At 40.2% G+C, this 18,505-nt stretch overlaps 2 protein-coding genes across 2 annotated transcripts in view; both read right to left on the bottom strand.

The window, feature by feature from the left end:
- The window catches only part of LOC105837496 (UPF0518 protein CPIJ015043), a 13,647-nt gene extending 9,319 nt beyond the window's left edge, over positions 1-4,328 (bottom strand). Inside the window, exon 1 of the mRNA XM_036291684.1 lies at positions 4,217-4,328. Within this exon, the coding sequence (XP_036147577.1) occupies positions 4,217-4,328 (112 nt within the window). The remainder of the gene's footprint in view (positions 1-4,216) is intronic.
- A 4,573-nt stretch (positions 4,329-8,901) lies between these two features.
- Positions 8,902-18,505, bottom strand: part of LOC105839215 (protein SPT2 homolog) — a 51,656-nt gene continuing 42,052 nt past the window's right edge. Inside the window, 3 exon segments of the mRNA XM_036284153.1 lie at positions 8,902-9,037; positions 14,535-14,705; positions 14,708-14,749. Of these exon segments, the coding sequence (XP_036140046.1) occupies positions 8,973-9,037; positions 14,535-14,705; positions 14,708-14,749 (278 nt within the window). The 3' untranslated portion in view covers positions 8,902-8,972.

The raw sequence follows: 18,505 nt of genomic DNA, 5'->3' as shown, positions 1-18,505 counted from the left end.
GAGTTTCCACTATTGCAGCAAACAACTAAGCATTCGTGGGCCATCAAGACCGCTATTCAGCTCGAGAAGCCACGATATGTATCTTTGCTCTGCAGACGGGTCGAAAGAACATTGTGTCCGAGGATCCAAGCCGATTCGATCATTGCAAATTGACAAGCATGAAACTGTATCTAAACTCGGAATGTTATCCATACGACGATATGAACTTGGATTTCGATAAAAATAAATGGACGATTCTGTACATGTACGCGCGTTTCTGCAAGGGTTATTATAGATACGAGTATCTCGAGCCGAACCTCACCACTTCAACTTTTCTACTTAACGGTCCATTCGTAATCATCGATTGCTCTCGACAGAACGAATCGGTCAAGAGCGCAACCGTGGACGTGCGCATAGAATTTGAATGCAAAGAGAATGTGTCGACGAATACCACCGCGTACTGCCTCATCATACACGACCGCGTGGTTCAGTACAACCCGTTGACAAACGTTGTGCGCAAATCACCTAACAACGTTGTACATTAAAGGAAAGGGAGATAAGACAATATATAACTCTACGACGCATCAAAGTCAATCACAGTCTTCTTGATAACAACAGTCATGTCTGCACCAACGTTCGTAGATTTGCAGGTTTTATCGTTGGAGGAAAATTTATCGTTAAGGAATTTGCCTCTCTCAAAGATGGATTTGAACTCACCCACTACTTGTTTACACCCACTTATCCATGGGAATACCTTACCAAGGCAGAAAGATGTCAGGTGGCATAGTTGAAAGTGAATCATCATGGAATATCATGGGAGGATGGATTAATTCCGCACAGCATGGCTAGGAGTTTGATTACAAAGGCGGTGATGAGTACAACTGGAACCGATGATGAAATTCTCGTGTACATCAAGGGATGTGAGAAACGAGAATGGTTGCGTGATTTTGCTTCTGGACGAGGCAAGACAGGAAGCTTACGTCGAGAATATCGAGACGCATTACGAAGACATAGAACCTCTAAACAAGTTGGACATTATGTACACTTTACGATGTCAGAATCATGTGAACAATTGCCGCTTATAACAAATGTATTTAAGCTGTTTAATTGGTGGTCTAAGAATAAAAAATATATATCGTATCCATTTTTACATTCTTTTTAACCCCCTCATATTTCCCTTTTTCCCATCTCGTTTTATTTATTTATACAATAATTTTTTAACTTAAAACTATATGGGAAAAAATAATTCTAACAATATCATTTTTATACATTTATTTTGTTATATAAAGCATAACGTACAATATGATTCACAACGTAATTAGCTTACAGTTTACAAGACTGGTTTTCTTTACACATTTTACTTGTCATATAAAGCATCATATACAATATTATCGAAAGCGTAAGCAATTAGCTCACACTCTACGAGACATGTTTTATCATATTTTTCGCGTAATAACTTATAGCGTCGCTTTTATTGGTGACATGATTTTTGACGCAAAATAGTAATAAAACTTCTATATTTATCGCTCACGCTGTACGTATGTTGAGCTAATTGATGACACACATAATCAACACGGGAGAACGCATAGTTTAACGATAGGTCGTTGATACTCGAACGTGGCTGTTTTGACAGTAACCACACACGAACTAATCCGTCGGAACAGCGTGACACTGTGTCATTCCGGGTCGGCAAGCTTCCCACTTACATGGAGGTAACATGGAGTTTCGTAAGAGAACGAGTTGACCGACCTGAATTTGCGGCTTGACTTGTCGCCATTTTGTTCGTTGTTGTAAGGTGGTAACGTAATCGTTATACCATAATTTCCAAATCGCTCGGTGGATGTGTCGCACGAGTTGCCATCGCGAGAGGCGGTTCTCGTTGAGTTGAAGCGATGGCTCCGGATTTACAATCAGAGCGGATTCCGACAAAAAATGACCCGGAGTTAATATTCGTAATCGTCAAGCGTATTCGAAAGAGGCGCGATCGGGCGGAAATTTAAACAGGCTTCGATCCTGCATAAAAGGTTGTAATTTCTCGAATGTGAGCATATGAGTGCCTAATATGCGACGCAAATGGTTTTTAACGCTTCGTACGCCGGCCTCCCACAAGCCGCCGAAGTGTGGAGCAGACGGTGGAATGAAGTTCCACGTCACATTATCGGATGCGGTTAAGTTTAAAAAATTAGGATCGCGCACAGCCGCTCTGTACGCTTTATAGTCATTTCTCGATCAGCTCCAACAAATGTTGTTCCGTTATCAGAATACATCGCTTGGGGAAGGCCGCGACGTGCGCAAAAACGGGAAAAGGCGTTTGAAAAAGCCGAGATGGGTAATCTCCGACTAACTCTAAATGTATCGCTCTGGTCGCTAGACAAATGAAAAGGGCGATATAGGCTTTACGCGATGTAATGCCTCGACCCGCAGAGGCGCGAATCTGCACGGGACCAGCATAATCTACCCCGCAATGCAAAAAACTGCGAGCAGACGCCGACACACGAGGCTCGGGAAGGTCGCCCATTAGTTGGGTAGAAATCGCGACGCGTTCGCGCGTACATAGTTATGAATTATGGATCTTACGATGTTACGAGCGCGGAGAAGCCAGAAATCGCGACGTAAACAAACTTATCGTGAGCTGAGGTCCGGCATGCAATGCCCGTAGATGAGCTTGAGTTACAATTAGCGACACCAATGGATGGGTCGCCAGAGAATCGGATGCCGAACAGAAAATGACAGGGGGGCCTTAGTCAATCGCCCACCCACGCGTAGAATTCCGTCCTTATCAAGGACGGCCGGAGAGCGATAATCGAGCATTTAGACAAAAGAGGGCGATTGTTGGCCAGAGAGTGTATTCGGCGGGCCGGAAATATGACCGATTGAATCTTTTTTAACCAAAATATTCGTGCATCGTTGCAATCCGATGCAGAAATAATAATTGTTTGTGAGGAGGACGACAATAAATTATCGTTAGAACAGGAGCGACGGCATAAGCGAACGAATTTCAAAATATAGACGGTGACGCGAATTAATTTTGGCCATGAGGAATATCGCGTCGTAAGATTCCAGTGTCGTTTCGGTGGAGAGCATTGCAAGGCTATGACCTTCTCCTCCAATGGAGCTTGCGGAGGTAGTTGTGTGTCGGAGCAAGGCCATGCGGGAGCATCAAGGCGCAGCCAAGATGGTCCGTGCCACCACAAGTCGTGACTGACGATTTCGTTGCCGAGTAGGCCGCGCGAAGCACAATCCGCGGAATTGTCTTCTGTCGAGACGTGTTGCCACTTCCCGTTTGGAAGACGAGACTGAATTTCATTCACGCGATTGGCAACAAATGTCTTCCATCGCGACGGATGCTGAGTCCACCCACGCGAGGACGATCGTGGAGTCCGTCCAACAAAAGTACGGAAGATGGCTGTAACCGGGTGATTCGCGCACGAAATTGATAAGTCGAGCAAGTAGTAAACGCAGCGGATAATTCTAATCGTGGCACGCTTAGCGGTTTTAACGGCGCGACCTTTGATTTACCGACTAGCAAGGAAATTGTAGTGTGTCCCGACGAAACAACTTTGAGATACACGGCAGCAGCGTAGCTGTGTTTGACGCGTCGGCGAAACCGTGTATTTCAGCGGATTCCACGTCCGATCCGAGTCCGCACCATCGCGAAATCTGCAAATTTTTAAATGCACGAACCGAGAATAAATATCTTCCCACCTAGATAACAGGATGAAGGGAAGCCTATCATCCCAATCTAATTTTTGTCGCCATAATTGCTGCATAAAAATTTCGCGGTTATAATTACCGGTGACCCATCCGAGAGGGTCGTACAGTTTCGCAATAGCGGACAGAATGGTACGTTTGCTGGATGGAACGGGGTGCGAAAGTGCGACGCTGAATTCAAAGATATCGGTGGTAGGATTCCACCGATACCGAGAACTTTGATTTGTTCGTCAGGGGAAAGAGGCTTTTTGCCTGCCGAACTCAGAGTGACGGGATCAAGATCCGCGAGGAGAGCGGGGCGAATTACTCGCCCATTTTCTTAAATCAAATCCCACCGCATTTCAGGAGAGCGATTACTTGGTCTCGCGCTTGTCGAATGAAATCCGCGTTGTCTGCGCCGAATAGAATATCGTCGATATAGATGTTCTCAGCGTAGAATGGATACCGAGAGCGGAAATCGGTGACCTTCGTCGTCGACGAGTTGTTTTCAAAACGCGAAGGGCAAGGAAGGGCGCGCAGGACATACCGTACGTGACTGTTAACAGCTGGTAGTCAGTAGGCGGTTCATGCGGTGTTGCATTCCATAGAATGCGTTGGTAATTGATATCGCGTTGATCGACGCGAATTTGGCGATACATCTTCGCGATATCGGAGGAATAGACAAATTGGTATCGTCGCCATTGCAATAAAATTGACGTGATGTCGGTTTGTAATTTTGGACCGGCAGTAAATGGTCATTTAACGAAGACCCGTTGGAAGTGGCGCTTGATGCATTGAACACAACGCGGAGAGGGGTGGTAGCGTTATTTTCTCGAATTACAACCGTGATGCGGATGTAAACACACTGTATGGTTTCGCTCTGCGGTTGAGGCGCAGGTCGCATGTGATCGAAACGTTCATATTCCGCGAGAAAGTTTTGATATTCGTTTGCCAATACCGAATTGTTTTTAAATCGCCGCGTTAACGTGTTTAACATACGCTCGGCTTGGATACGCGAACGCTCCGATATCAAGAGAGGGAGGAGATTTAAAAGGAAGGCGAACGACATATCGCCCGTCAGAATCGCGAGAATGAGTCTCTCGGAAATGCGTTTCGCATTGTCTCTCTTGCGGCGAGAGAATAGATTGTCGTGGAAGTTCCTCGACTTCCCAGAAACGACGAAGCTCAGCCTCGAGAGCAGGAGAACACGAAATTTGGTGTGTGGAGATACTGGCGTGAGAGCTCTCTACGGATGAATGCGACGGGGATCTCGCCGCGGGAAAATCAATCGGTCCGGAAATAATCCATCCAAGAACGGAATTTTGGGCGATCGGCTGGCCGACGTCTCCCTTGCGGACGCCGCCAAGAAGTAAAGTACTGTATAGATCAGCCCCAATGATAATACTAATGGGATCGAAACTTGTCGGATCCGGGTCGGCCCACGATAAATCCGAAAGATGCGTGAACGCCGAAATATCTACACCGCGCTTTGGAACGTAAGTAGTTTAACGAGCCGAGAATGAGCGCGTCAGTTGAAAAAGCCGGAGTAGAAGCGCTATGCGGGGAAATAAATATCTGTGTCGCATGTTTAAAAGTGCCGGCGTGTATACCACCGACGGCGGTGACGGAGATGGGCATGCGACGGCGTTTTGCCCGCAGGAGTTGCGCCAATGACTCAGAAATAAAAGTCATTTCGGAGCCTTGGTCGAGCAGGGCTCGCACGACGGCGTCCGCAACCGTTACCCCACGCGGTCGCGAGGAGTACGTGCGATCGACGTCGTGGCGCGGTCGAAGCGGTAAGAGAACCCACCTCGGGTTTTTCAGCCGGAGCGACAGACGACGAGCAACTAGGTGACGCCGCTTCGGGAGCGATGGAAAAAGAATCCGAATCGAGATGTAGAAGCGAATGATTGCCGTTTTCTTGCAAACTCGACATGAGAATTTACTTTTGCACGACAGAACTGTATGCTTCTCGCTCAAGCAATTGAAACAACGTTTTTGCTACTTCACCATTTCTCGACGTTTGATTCGGATTCTTTTCCCTAAACTTAACGCAGGAATTTAGATAATGGGGGCGTGTCGCATAGCGGGCACTTTGGCGGAACGTTCGCTGACGCAGTAGCAGCGTGAACGCGATCGGAGGGAGCGGTTTTTGCACGGGCTTCACGGGGGCGCCGATTGCGTTGTTTTCCAATGCGCGAATGCAATGTTCGAGAAAGCGTTCAAGAGCGTCGAACGTAGGCGGATCGTCGCGACCGCTTTGCTGTAAATTCCAAGCCTTCCGCGTGATCGATCGAGTTTCTGCGTGACAAGGTACACGAGCATATCGTTCCAGAGGTTGTCGGTATTTGCGATCCAAATTCGCGAAGGATTTTAAAGCGGTTCTAACCTTATCATATAAAGATTGCAACTCGGAAGCCGATTCACGCGGTACGCTAGAAAGACCGAGCAGAGCGGAGAGATGATGTTAAGTGTGCGCCGCTTGTTCTCGTAGCGCAAAGTTAACGCGGCCCACGCGATTTCAAAATTCTCCGCGGTAATAGGAAGATTCGTAATACATTCTGCGGCGCGGCCTTTTAAACACGAAGATAGGAAGTGCATGCGAGCGAAATCATTCAAGTCTTTATTGTCGCGAATCAGCGTAGTAAACCGATCGCGGAACTGTGCCCACTCGTCGGGTTTACCATCGAACGGCGATAATTGAATGGGAGGGAGATGCTGCAACGAAAACGCGGATGCAGGTCGCGGGCGCATCCTGACGTCGGTCGACGTAGAAGGTACTTGAATGGTTCGGATTCACAGTCGGCTCAAGCTCCTCTAAGCAATCCGCCATGTAGTCCAGAGCGTTTGAGGTAGGCATCCTGGGCTCTCTCGAAATGGGTCCTCGCTGAAGTACGGGAACTCCTCTCGTGGAATTTGACCTTGGGAATCGCTTCCTTCACGGCAGCATGCCCAGTCACGAATTGGCTCCAATTGTCTTTGAGAAGCAGGAATGCGGGAACGAATCTTCGCCGTGGTCAGATTGCCCTTTCCAATTTTTTTGAAGTTTTCGAGGGCACGTTCGATTATCCTCTGGATCGTTCTTTGCCTCTCAAGAATGTCCGCCATGGTGAGCGATACGGATTATCACGTAAATCACTGGAATCACCTCCGCGTACCGCGAATTTAGAACTCACTCCGATCCGGCTCGAAGAACCAAATTTGTTTGCGCGTGCGTAGGGTAAACGCGATCGCACGAAGGAAATGCCGGGATCCGTCCCGATAGAGACGCGAAGTGAGTGGTCAGGAATGCGGGAGTTCACGGGAGGTGATAGGAATAAGGAGGCGTTGGTGTCACTCACACTTAATTATTTATTCACAACGAACGTTCGGAGCGAGGGGCGAACCGTATCTTTTACAAGGTGTCGGATATCTTGATACACCCTAATATTGCGCTACCTAATCGACGCGGAAATCTTGCAGAGCCTCGAGATCGAGGCCCTCGCGAATCCGGAAAATCTTGCGCGCGATCCGACGGAGATCTTGTGCGCGAGGCAAAGGACGTTCGCGGGAAAGATAACGGTCACCGGCGCACGGACGTAATACACTCACAACATTCACGCGAATACAAAACTGAAGAATTAATCAACGTTGGTTGACGGGAGAAATAATTCACGCGCACTATCACGGCGCGACTAATAGGGACGAAGCGGAAGTGAATCCCCGCAGCTAGGATCGGCGAAAGACGGGAGAGATCTGCTGGACTATCTAATTTCGGTTCCGGGCTGCAAGAGATTGGCGAATTTGGCATTGTAAAAACAATTACGATCGGAGGCGACAAAAGGGGCGGTAGGGAACCGATATCGAGACTTATTTGGGCATTGATTTGGACGTGCCCTTTTTTGGGCATGTTTATTTGCATAGTTACCAAGATGCATAGTTACCGGCGATGCGAGCAAACGAAAATCGCGCGCGTGAGGAGCTAGTGACAGCGCCGCGCGACTCGGTGCATCGAAGAAATGAACTACAAGGAGCTCGATGGCTGTCAGGAGCTCTCACTACTCGCGGATAAAACAGAGCCAATAAAAAGGAAATGTTAAAACTCTAAAGTAATTGTTATAGTCTCGAACAGGGGTCGTTGACTTTCTGATTGCGGATTGTAAAACATTAATTATACATCTAATAAGTGTAGCGACTTACATTAAGTAGATTAATGTTAAGGTCGCTCATATGCTACTACGTTGGCAACTCTTGGCTGCTATCAGTGGTGTCAGGTGTAAATGCATTGTCGTAGGTCGCTTTACTGTCCGATCCTCTCAACGATCAAAGCAATAAAGTCTATTCGATCTATTCGATCTGGCTGCTTACACTTCCGACTAAAAAGTATGTCTTTCTAAGTGCCCTTGAATTGCAAAATGTCCTCGTGTCTCTGATCTTCCCGTTATTCTTCTGCGGTGCTTGGACCTCTGACTCTAACTTCCGGAATCTCACCGTTGCCACCAAATTATGTTGTGTCTCCTGACGCAGTTGAAGGATTTTCAGAATTCAATTTTTGCTTTAGAAGTTAGAACCCATAGAAAGATAGGCCAAAAAAGATAGCCAAAATAAGAGAATTATGACACACTATTCCAACACTTTAAAATTTTATTTACTGTAGTTGTACACGCAAATCAAATATCACGCCGCATTAATAACGTCTTCACGCCACGTCATATTACTAGCGAAACATCGGTGGTATGCACTATGGCACATATATCTGTACTCTCCGCTCGGTCACTAATTATATCGATCGATCATTTACCAATATAGCGCAATTTCGTTGAGTCAGTGACCAATTGCGCTATGCGAGTTCTGCGGGGCTAAGCGTTTCGACATCGAAATGCAATTGTCTTGCGGTTTATCTGCGCTGTGCAATGTCTTTCTAAGGCGACATGGAACTGCTTCCGGGCTGCTCCGTATCAGAATTGTGCAAGTTAGCGGAAGTTAGTTGAGACTTCCGTAAGCGCGGCAAATTCCTTGGGCGTTTTCAAAAAATGGTATTCTCAGTTTTTTTACATGAGGATCTTTTGCAACGCCTTTCGACATCTTGCGCTTTGCTTTGCGACATCTTATCTGATTGTAGCGTAAACTACAATAGATTTTTAGAAAAAAGGGAGACAAAAAATATAAAAATACAAATTCATATCAAGACAATAAAAGTAATATTTTTATATATTTTTTCTTAACTTCTGTGTAATTTACAATAAATATTAATATGCAAAAAATGTCACATATAAATATATACAAAGGCAAAATAATGTATACTATTTCTTGAGTCGTTTTCTTCAAACTAGCTTTCCTTTTTTCTCTATTGCTTCCATACGCATATCCTCCAAAGCTTCCATATATCCTGCAAATGTTTAATTTTACATTACAACATGCTACTCATGTTACTATTAGTAAGCAAAAAGCTTTAAATCAATCTTTTAAAATATTGATTTTTTAAATAAATTTCACGAACACTATGACATAATATTTCCTAAATATTCTTTAATTTTCACTTTATAACGTAACATTTCTAAACATTACAATTATAATGTAGAAGTATTACAAGAAGTATACAATAGAAACTCCGCATTGCCACGATCGCGGGGGTTTGCACCGTAGCATTGAGTAAAATTGTGGCACTGTAAAGTAACTTCACTCAAGAGAATGAGAGAGAGAGAAACAACTCTAGAGAAGACATTAACATACAATAATAAGACACAACAAGACAATAAGCAAACTGCGCAGCGACGATGCGCGGTAATACAGTAGCACTCGTATTACGTGCAAAATGGAAGAATCAATTTCCATTTAGTAAGATAATGGAAAAGGCATTGAGGGGAAACGCAATAAATTAAAGCGGTAATATGGAGGTTCTATTGTATTCTTAATATTTTATTTAAACATTTTTTATAATAACATTATATACAATATTAACCCTTTGATTGCCAAATCAGTTTTTTTTTTCAGCAAATTTTCTCGAAACTTTACATACCTTCGTTTTATGGATCGCTAATTCCAATCTGAATTCAAATTTTGCAAATTCAATATGACGGATCAAATATGGAAGCGTCCCGTTTGCCCAATATTGTCAATATTGACCACAATCCCGATTGACCACGGGTTGGATTGGCCACGTCATATTGGCCATGCGTCAATATTGGCCACGTCAATATTAGCCACGCGTCATTATTGGCCACGTCATTATTGGCCACGCGTCAATATTGACCACGTCAATATTGGCCACGTTAATATTGGCCACGCGTAATATTGCCCACATCAATATGGCCACGCGTCAATATTATCCACGTCATATTGGCGTGACTAATATTGACGTGGTCAATATTAACGTGGCCAATTGCGACCGTGGTCAATATTGACGTGACCAAACGGGTGCCACTCTCAAATATAGCCGCCATGAGCTAATAAATTAATGAAAATCTGGATGTTTTTGCAGGAAATATATTTTTTTACGTATTGTTACAAATCTATGATTAAATAATAAAAATAATATAAAAATTGGAAATGACAATATTATATGGCTACCCTCACAAAATGTTGCTCACTCTCTTAGCATTATCCAAATTCATAAATTTTTATCTCAAAAACAATACATCTAATAGCAAAATATCACAAAAAAACTAGTTATATTGTAAAATTCGTGTAGAACACGGTTATATTTTTCAAAACTTCAAATTATCAGTTTTTTAACATTTTCACCCACCGTGTTGGGTCCATAAATTCATTTATTTTTCAGTTTTGATCATAGATTAGTAATCAAACAACTTCAAAAATCTTTTATACTTGAAAATGGTCAAATCCAATATAAATTTTAAGAGAAATCGACTTTTTTCTGAAAAAATCATTTTTCACATTTAAATTGTCATAAACAACCACTAAAAAACAATTAGATGCAAAAAAATTTTAAACATGTAAATTAAAAGATAACAAATGGGAAGTATACTTCCAACTGGCAATAAAAGGGTTAAGAAATACATATTTAAAAACATTATATCATTGTAAAAATATTGTGTTAATATCTTGCTTATTGAGTTTACTCGTACAAAAAATGCAAAGAAATATATATGTACAGGAAAAAATTTTTTCAAAACACCATTTTTAGAAAGCAAACATTAATTAGCAATATTAATGATAAATATATATGTAGAGACGTTTAAAACGTGACGCTTTTCTGTCTCCGCAATCTTGGAGTATCGTGAGGGAACGAGAGAGCGCGTTTTGACACGCGAAGAAGCGACGTTCGTGAGGAAATCTGAAAAAGACAGCCAGTTGTGAGTCTTGGCAATATTTCAATCGCGATACGTAATATCTTATAACAAGGTCATCACGGATTACACACGTGAGGGCTCAGTCCAGATGGCCCAGACAGCAAGTAGACAAAAGGTAAACGCAGACGGGGTACCACGTGGACAACGACAATCGCGGCGCAAGGTGTATCGCGTGGACAACGAAAAAAGTAGCGGACGAAGTAGCTAGTAGTGTATCACGTAGATAAAGAAACATAATTTGTAAGATAACAGGGCGTGCGCACGCATATCTTCCGATGTGTAATTACAGCGATCTACGACTGATGCCAGTGCTTTCACACTAGCCCTATTAAGAAATACTGCGAGCTCGAAAAATCGTGGAGAAATCGTGGCTGCATGAAGATAGCAAAGACGGGCATGGCAGTCATTTTACACATCGGAAGATATGCGTGCGCACGCCCTGTTATCTTACAAATTATGTTTCTTTATCTACGTGATACACTACTAGCTACTTCGTCCGCTACTTTTTTCGTTGTCCACGCGATACACCTTGCGCCGCGATTGTCGTTGTCCACGTGATGAACAATACGGTCCAATCGGTACCAAGTATTTATCAGCGAGAAGCTGAGTTGTATGGGCGGGAAAAGAAATTGGGCGAACGTGAAGTAGCCCTACTGCAACAAGAGCTGAACATGCGGCTTCAAGGCGACTCTTTGAGCGCGAATCGTGAGGATGAAAGATGCGGATTTTTGAACGATAATGGCGTCATGGTGGGTACGAAAGTACACCTGCGACTGACACATATGAGTGTGGCAGCCATTGCAGAGCTGTTGACGCCTCTGACAAATCTATTAAAAACCAACACGCAATTCCTTTTTTGGTTAACAAAAGAGCTAGTATTAGCTCTATATCGCAGTAAAGCGAAAACGCAGTTGCACACGGACGTTTCTTAACAAGAATATGGTACCATTTTGTTGCAATGCGGGAACGAAAATCAATGTTTTCATCCCGTCTACTACACCAACAGAACAACGACACTAGAGAAGAAATATGTCAGCTACTACTTGAAATAATAAAAGCGCTGAAGAAATTTCGTAGTTATATACTAAGAATTCCATGCACTAACGTTACCAATTGTCGTACTTTCACTTAATCGATGAGCAAAAAAGATTTACGTGTTAGAATAGCCCGATGGGCCTTATTGTTCGACTACAAGATCGAGCATCGCCCAGACAAGAATATGGCACACTTAATTGCAACCCACTTCCAATTTGTTCGGTGATCAACGTAATGATGTGTAATTGACGGCCCGCATAAAGGCTCAAAACAAGAATAACGACGTGAGAAAAATCCAAGTCGGTTCGTCAGAAAAGGGAAAGCTACAAATTTCATTGAATAAGGAAGTTTGTTGCTTCGAGAGCTAACTTAATGACAATGCCTAAAAATCAAGTAATCAAAAAGATGCACGAGCTGAGACATTTCGCGACTGCCAAAATCGAAAGTTTGATAAAACCCGATTACTGGGTATCTAACCTCCGACCAAAGATAAAGAAGGTGATAAAAAACTGCCTTAGCTATATCCTGGCGAAAAAAATGTCTTTTGAATCCAATAGAGAAAGAGTATGTACCGTTAAATGTATTACTCATTGACCATTTAGAACCATTGCCATCGATTGTTAAGTCCTACCAGCATATATTCGTTGTGATCAATGCCTTGTCAAAATTTGCTTGGCTCTATGCTATTAGATCGGCGAGTACGGTGGAGATGTAGCGCACGGACAGAACCGGGCAACGATATTCTGCAATCCCAGACAGATCATCTCGGATCGAGGAACTGCCTTTACCTTCTGAGATTTTAAGTATTGCGAGGCGCAAGGCATAAACATTCGTTGATTACCAATCGGGGACAAGGGACATTGTAACAACAAATTGAATAATAAAGTATTGGGATTTCATTATTCAATTTGTTGTTTGAGACACACCCGAAATTGCGGGATCGTCTCGACGTCAGGAAAATGCTGGAGAAAGAATGTATTCCCGCGTTTTAAGATTCTCGCGATGAATTAAGAGTCCAAGCTAGCAAAAGCATTAGAAAGATACAGCAAAAAAACAAGCGAAGCTACAACAGAAAGCGGAAGAAGGCCACAAATTATCATGACGGCGATCTTATCGCCATAAAACATACTTAGCAAGTTCCTGGCCAGAAACTATTGTACAAATTCCTGAGACCCTACCAAGTAATCAAAATACTCCGAAAGGACCGTTATATTGCTCGGAAGATAGGTGAAGAAGAACAAAAAAAAAACCGTTGCAAACTGCCACGTCGGTTGACCACATGAAGCTGTAGATCGACGAGAACCCATCTGACCAGGAGAAAGATCAGGGCATCATTCGGAGCGACTAATGCTGCAAAATGGCTAAGTTGTATGAATGTTTAAATGTAACCCGCGCTTTTTTGTCTCCGCGGTCTTGGAGTATCGCGAAGAAACGAGAGAAAGCGCGCGTTAACACACGAAGGAGCAACGTTCGTGGGAGAATCTAAAAAAGACAGACAGTTGTAATTAAGTCGTTACAATGCGGTGGCAATGCGTGATATCTCATAACAAGGTGACCACAAATCTTACATGCGCACACGCACACGCACGCGCACGCGCGCGCACACACACACACACGCGCACGCACGCACGCACGCACACACACACAAAAAAAACACACCAAATTTGAAACAGTTTCCTAAATTGGAACCTCCTTATTTATCGGAAACTAAACACCATATTCATATGAATACCAATAAAAACATAATCCGCTTGGTACATATTAACTCCTACATATTAAGTTTCACGGAAATTAGATAAATTTTTAATTTTATGCCCGCCATATTAAATCCACCATTTTAAATTTTGAAATTAATAGCGGATTCATAATCAGCACCTCAAAAAATCCCCAAATACTAAGTTTTATGGAAATTAGTTAAATTTTTAATATTGCATCCGCCATATTGCATCTGCCATTTTCGAAAATCTGACAACGGATTTGTGATCAGCGACCTCAATCCCTCAGATGTAGAGTAGAAATTGACGCTCTTTTCTGAGAAAAAATAATTTTTTTACCAAAGTTTTTTACCAAAAAACAACAAATTTTTAGTATTTGTTTATTTATAGCAAATAAATAAATAAAAATTTGTAGTCACATATATTTTTTAAACATACCTTAAGGTATCCCGAACTATCAGAAAACAAAAAAAAAAGGTTTTAAAAGGTTAAAAAACCGTTAAAATAATTTAAAAACTAGAGAGACCTTAGTGTATCACTCAGTGATCCACTGTGCAAAAGGTTAAGATGGTCTTGAAATAAGATTTAACTGTCAATATTGGCCAAAAACAAATGATAGACTAATCTCTTTAATTTAAAAAAGTATTTGGTTATTTTGTTTTTATCCTCTGTATGTGCTCGTGCACGCGCGCGCGCGCGTGTCCGCTATTAACAAATTGCTAATTAAAGTTTACTTTTTAAAGATACGATTTCAAGAAATATCTTTTCTCCCTACAAATATTTTTCCACTGCATCTTACAAAATACGCGATATTAATAAATACCTATTTTTGAAGATATATATTCTTCCTTTAATTGTTCCGCAAAGTTACTTTCCATAGCGATATCATCTTCATCATCAATGTTTTTATATTTACTCTTATCATAGCCAAATATCTCGCTAATATGTTTACTATAATCTTCCTCGTTATTTTCTGCTCCATCATCTATGAATCAGACAAATCTGAATCGCCTTCTTCGTCATCATCATAAATGCGTCCTGTAAAATTAAATATCAAGTGATTAATTAGTATCTAATTCTTAATAAAATTCTTAGTGAGCATTCATTAAACTCTTTGAAAAAACATTTTAAAGACACATCATTTCTTAAAAATAATATCCATAAATTATCTCATATAACATCTTCCAAAAAAGCTCTTTGTAATGTTTCTAAACTCATTAGACCAAGCTGCATTGCCATGTATTAAAAACCACAATTAGCGTGAGTTCCCACCGAGCACGTCACGTGTCGCGTCGTCTATTCTATTGAATTATTCTATTGTATTATTTGATTATTCTATCATCAAATAATACAATAGAATATAACACATGACGCCTGATAAGAACTCATCATTATTGTGATGCCGATAAAATTATCCGATTACATAATAAACTTAATAAACTCGCACCTTGAATTTTATTTTGACTTAATTAAGAATCACATTGTACAAATATAATTAAACATTGTGTACACTATAAAGCAGGTAACTTATATAACCTATAACATGTTAATAAACTAACCACTATTATGTCATGCTATGTTTAAGCCTGTGTGTCTTCAGCAAAGTAAATTTATTATAAAACATTTTCTACAGAAACTCAGGCTGTTCTGATATTCGCCGCTAGTATTATATACATATGTATATATATACATATATATATATATACAGGGTGTCCCAAATCTGGTGTGCAATACTTCATGGAAAGATAGACGGGATCGAGATGAACATAAAAATCTAATATAGTCTTGGTTAGGTCTATCAATAATCAAGATATAAATTTTTTAATTTATGCAAATGAGAGCGCACCTTGCGCGCCGAAGGAAGGGCTCGAGCCGCTCGAGCCATAGCACGGCCTACTGTCTCAAGCATTGGCTGCCGGCGGCGGGAGGAAGAAGGAGAAGCGTGGCGTCGTCGCCGTTCCCACGTCTCGCCGCACCGCGCCTAAGCTCGCGTCGATGGTTGCTACGCATACTTGCGATTACATGACGAGATTATGAATTATTAATAAAAATAGGACAAATTTAAATCGTAATAAACTTCTGTAAATAAGAAAGTCGAAAGAGAGAAAGCGATGGAAACGTATGAACCCTGCAAATAATATAATATTTGCCACATCAAATTTTCTTATCGTTTTTTATGGAATATTAAATTAACGAAGATTTATCACGATTGATTCTTTATACATTCTCCTTTCGTAACCATCTTATTAGAAAATTACAAAATGCACGAATTATTATCCCTAATATACACTCTTTGTAAAATAACACGATAGAAAAATATTCACGTTTGATCTAAGGACTTCAGTATAAATTATTCGATGCGACTTCTACGGTAATTATAGGTAATTAGAGATCAATGTTATGTCAAGTACGTTAGTATGGTTAACTACAAAGGATTTTGTATATGATAGAGAACTTCGAGTTTCTTCTATCGTTAATACATTTGAAAATCTCTCGTAATTAATAATGCAATTAAAGGTAGAAGAAACTATAAGTTTTCTATGGTTATAAAAGAGAATCCTTCGTTGTGTTAACAATATATGATATTAAACATTAATTTTTAAACATAATTATCGTAGCATCGCGCCTAAGCTATCGTGAAATCGTTACATCAAGAGGAAATATTTTTCTGTGTTATTACAAAGAGTGTAACATACTATGGATAAGTATTTCGCGCATTTTAGTATGACACCTTTCTCTGCCTCTCTCTCTCTCTCTCTCTCTCTCTCTCTCTCTCTCTCTTTCTCTCTCTCCCTCTTTCCCTCTCAAGCACTACGTATTACACTAATACAATAAATATTACCACGTTTAACAACATCTTTAGTTTGTACTATTCTACTTTCATTATGTGTAATTTGAATAAAATTTTAACAATTATCATTTCTTTATATTTTTAGTGTTACACACGATCGAAAAAAAAATTATTAAAAATTATCACTAAAACTGCGATAAATAATCTGCACGATACTTTCTTTCTGAGTGTCGTATCGTGTTTAATGTTAAAAATGTTAAAAAATAATAATCTTGTTAAAAAAATTTTATATGACATTTAATGAAACTCTAATAATATTGATTGGAACTGTTGTTGAAAATGACGTTTATCATGTTTCTGTAAATACTTTAGAAAGAAATTCTTGCTAAATTACAAAGTATAAAAGTACAAAGTTCAATTTTACATACGAATCAAGAGTAAATAAAAAATTCAATAATGAATAAAAGAACTCAGAATTCAAAATTTTACACAAAAATTCAAACGTAATGATAGAACAAACTGTAAAATTTTTATATTTTTCGTATTGTTTTGAAATGTGACTTACTTAATATCAAGAAAATAATTTCACTAACACTTCTACAATTCTAGAGTTTTTTTATAAAAATAAAGCGGAACGTGTTGCTACAATTTTTTTATTAAAAAGACAAAGATAAAAAGATGTATTTCGCGAATTTAGCAGAATATCTTTTCCTCCAAAGTATTTACAGAAACACGATAAACGTCATTTTCAACAACAGTTCCAATCAATATTATTAGAGTTCCATTAAATGTCATATAAAATTTTTTTAACAAGATTATTATTTTTTAACATTTTTAACATTAAACACGATACGACACTCAGAAAGAAAATATCGTGCAGATTATTTATCGCAGTTTTAGTGATAATTTTTGATCATTTTTTTTTTCGATCGTGTGTAACACTAAAAATATAAAGAAATGATAATTGTTAAAATTTTATTCAAATTACACATAATGAAAGTAGAATAGTACAAACTAAAGATGTTGTTAAACGTGGTAATATTTATTGTATTTGTGTAATACGTAGTGCTTGAGAGGGAAATAGGAAGAGAGAGAGAGAGAGAGGAGAGAGAGAGAGAGAGAGAGAGAGAGAGAGAGAGAGAAGAGAGAGAGAGAGAAGAGAGAGAGAGAGAGAGAGAGAGAGAGAGAGAAGAGGCAGAAGAGCGAGAGAGAGAGAGAGAGAGAGAGAGAGAGAGAGAGAGAGAGAGAGAGAGAGAGAGGAGAGATAGACGAGAAGAGAGACGAGACGTGATGAAAGAGAGAGAGCTAGAGAGAGAGAGAGAGAGAAATAGGAGAGAGAATCAGAGAGAGTCTATCTTTGTGTCATACTAAAATGCGCGAAATACTTATCCATAGTATGTTACACTCTTTGTAATAACACAGAAAAATATTCCCTCTTGATGTAACGATTTCACGATAGCTTAGACGCAATGCTACGATAATTGTTTAAAAATTAATGTTTAATATCATGTATTGTTAACACAACGAAGGATTTTCTTTTATAACCATAGAAAACTTACAGTTTCTTCTATCTTTAATTGCATTATTAATTACGACAGATTTTCAAACTTATAATGTATTAACGATAGAAGAAACTCGAAGTTCTTTATCATATACAAAAGAAAATCCTTTGTAGTTAACCATACTAAGATACTTGACATAACATTGATCTCTAATTACCTATAATTACCGTAGAAGTCGCATCAAATAATTTATCTTAAAGTCGTTAGATCAAACGTGAATATTTTTCTATCGTGTTACTTTACGAAGAGTGCATATTAGGAATAGTATTTCGTGCATTTCGTAATTTTCTAGTAAAATGGTTACGAAAGGAGAATGTATAAAGAATCAATCGTGATCAATCTTCGTTAATTTAATATTCCATAAAAAACGATAAGAGAATTTGATGCGGCAAATATTATATTATTTGCAGATTTCATACGTTTCCATCGCTTTTTCTCTTT

Source organism: Monomorium pharaonis, chromosome 1 (genome assembly GCF_013373865.1).
Source record: "Monomorium pharaonis isolate MP-MQ-018 chromosome 1, ASM1337386v2, whole genome shotgun sequence".
NCBI lineage: Eukaryota > Metazoa > Arthropoda > Insecta > Hymenoptera > Formicidae > Monomorium > Monomorium pharaonis.
Note: the sequence above shows the minus strand (reverse complement) of the source record. Positions and strands in the feature narration are given on the sequence as shown.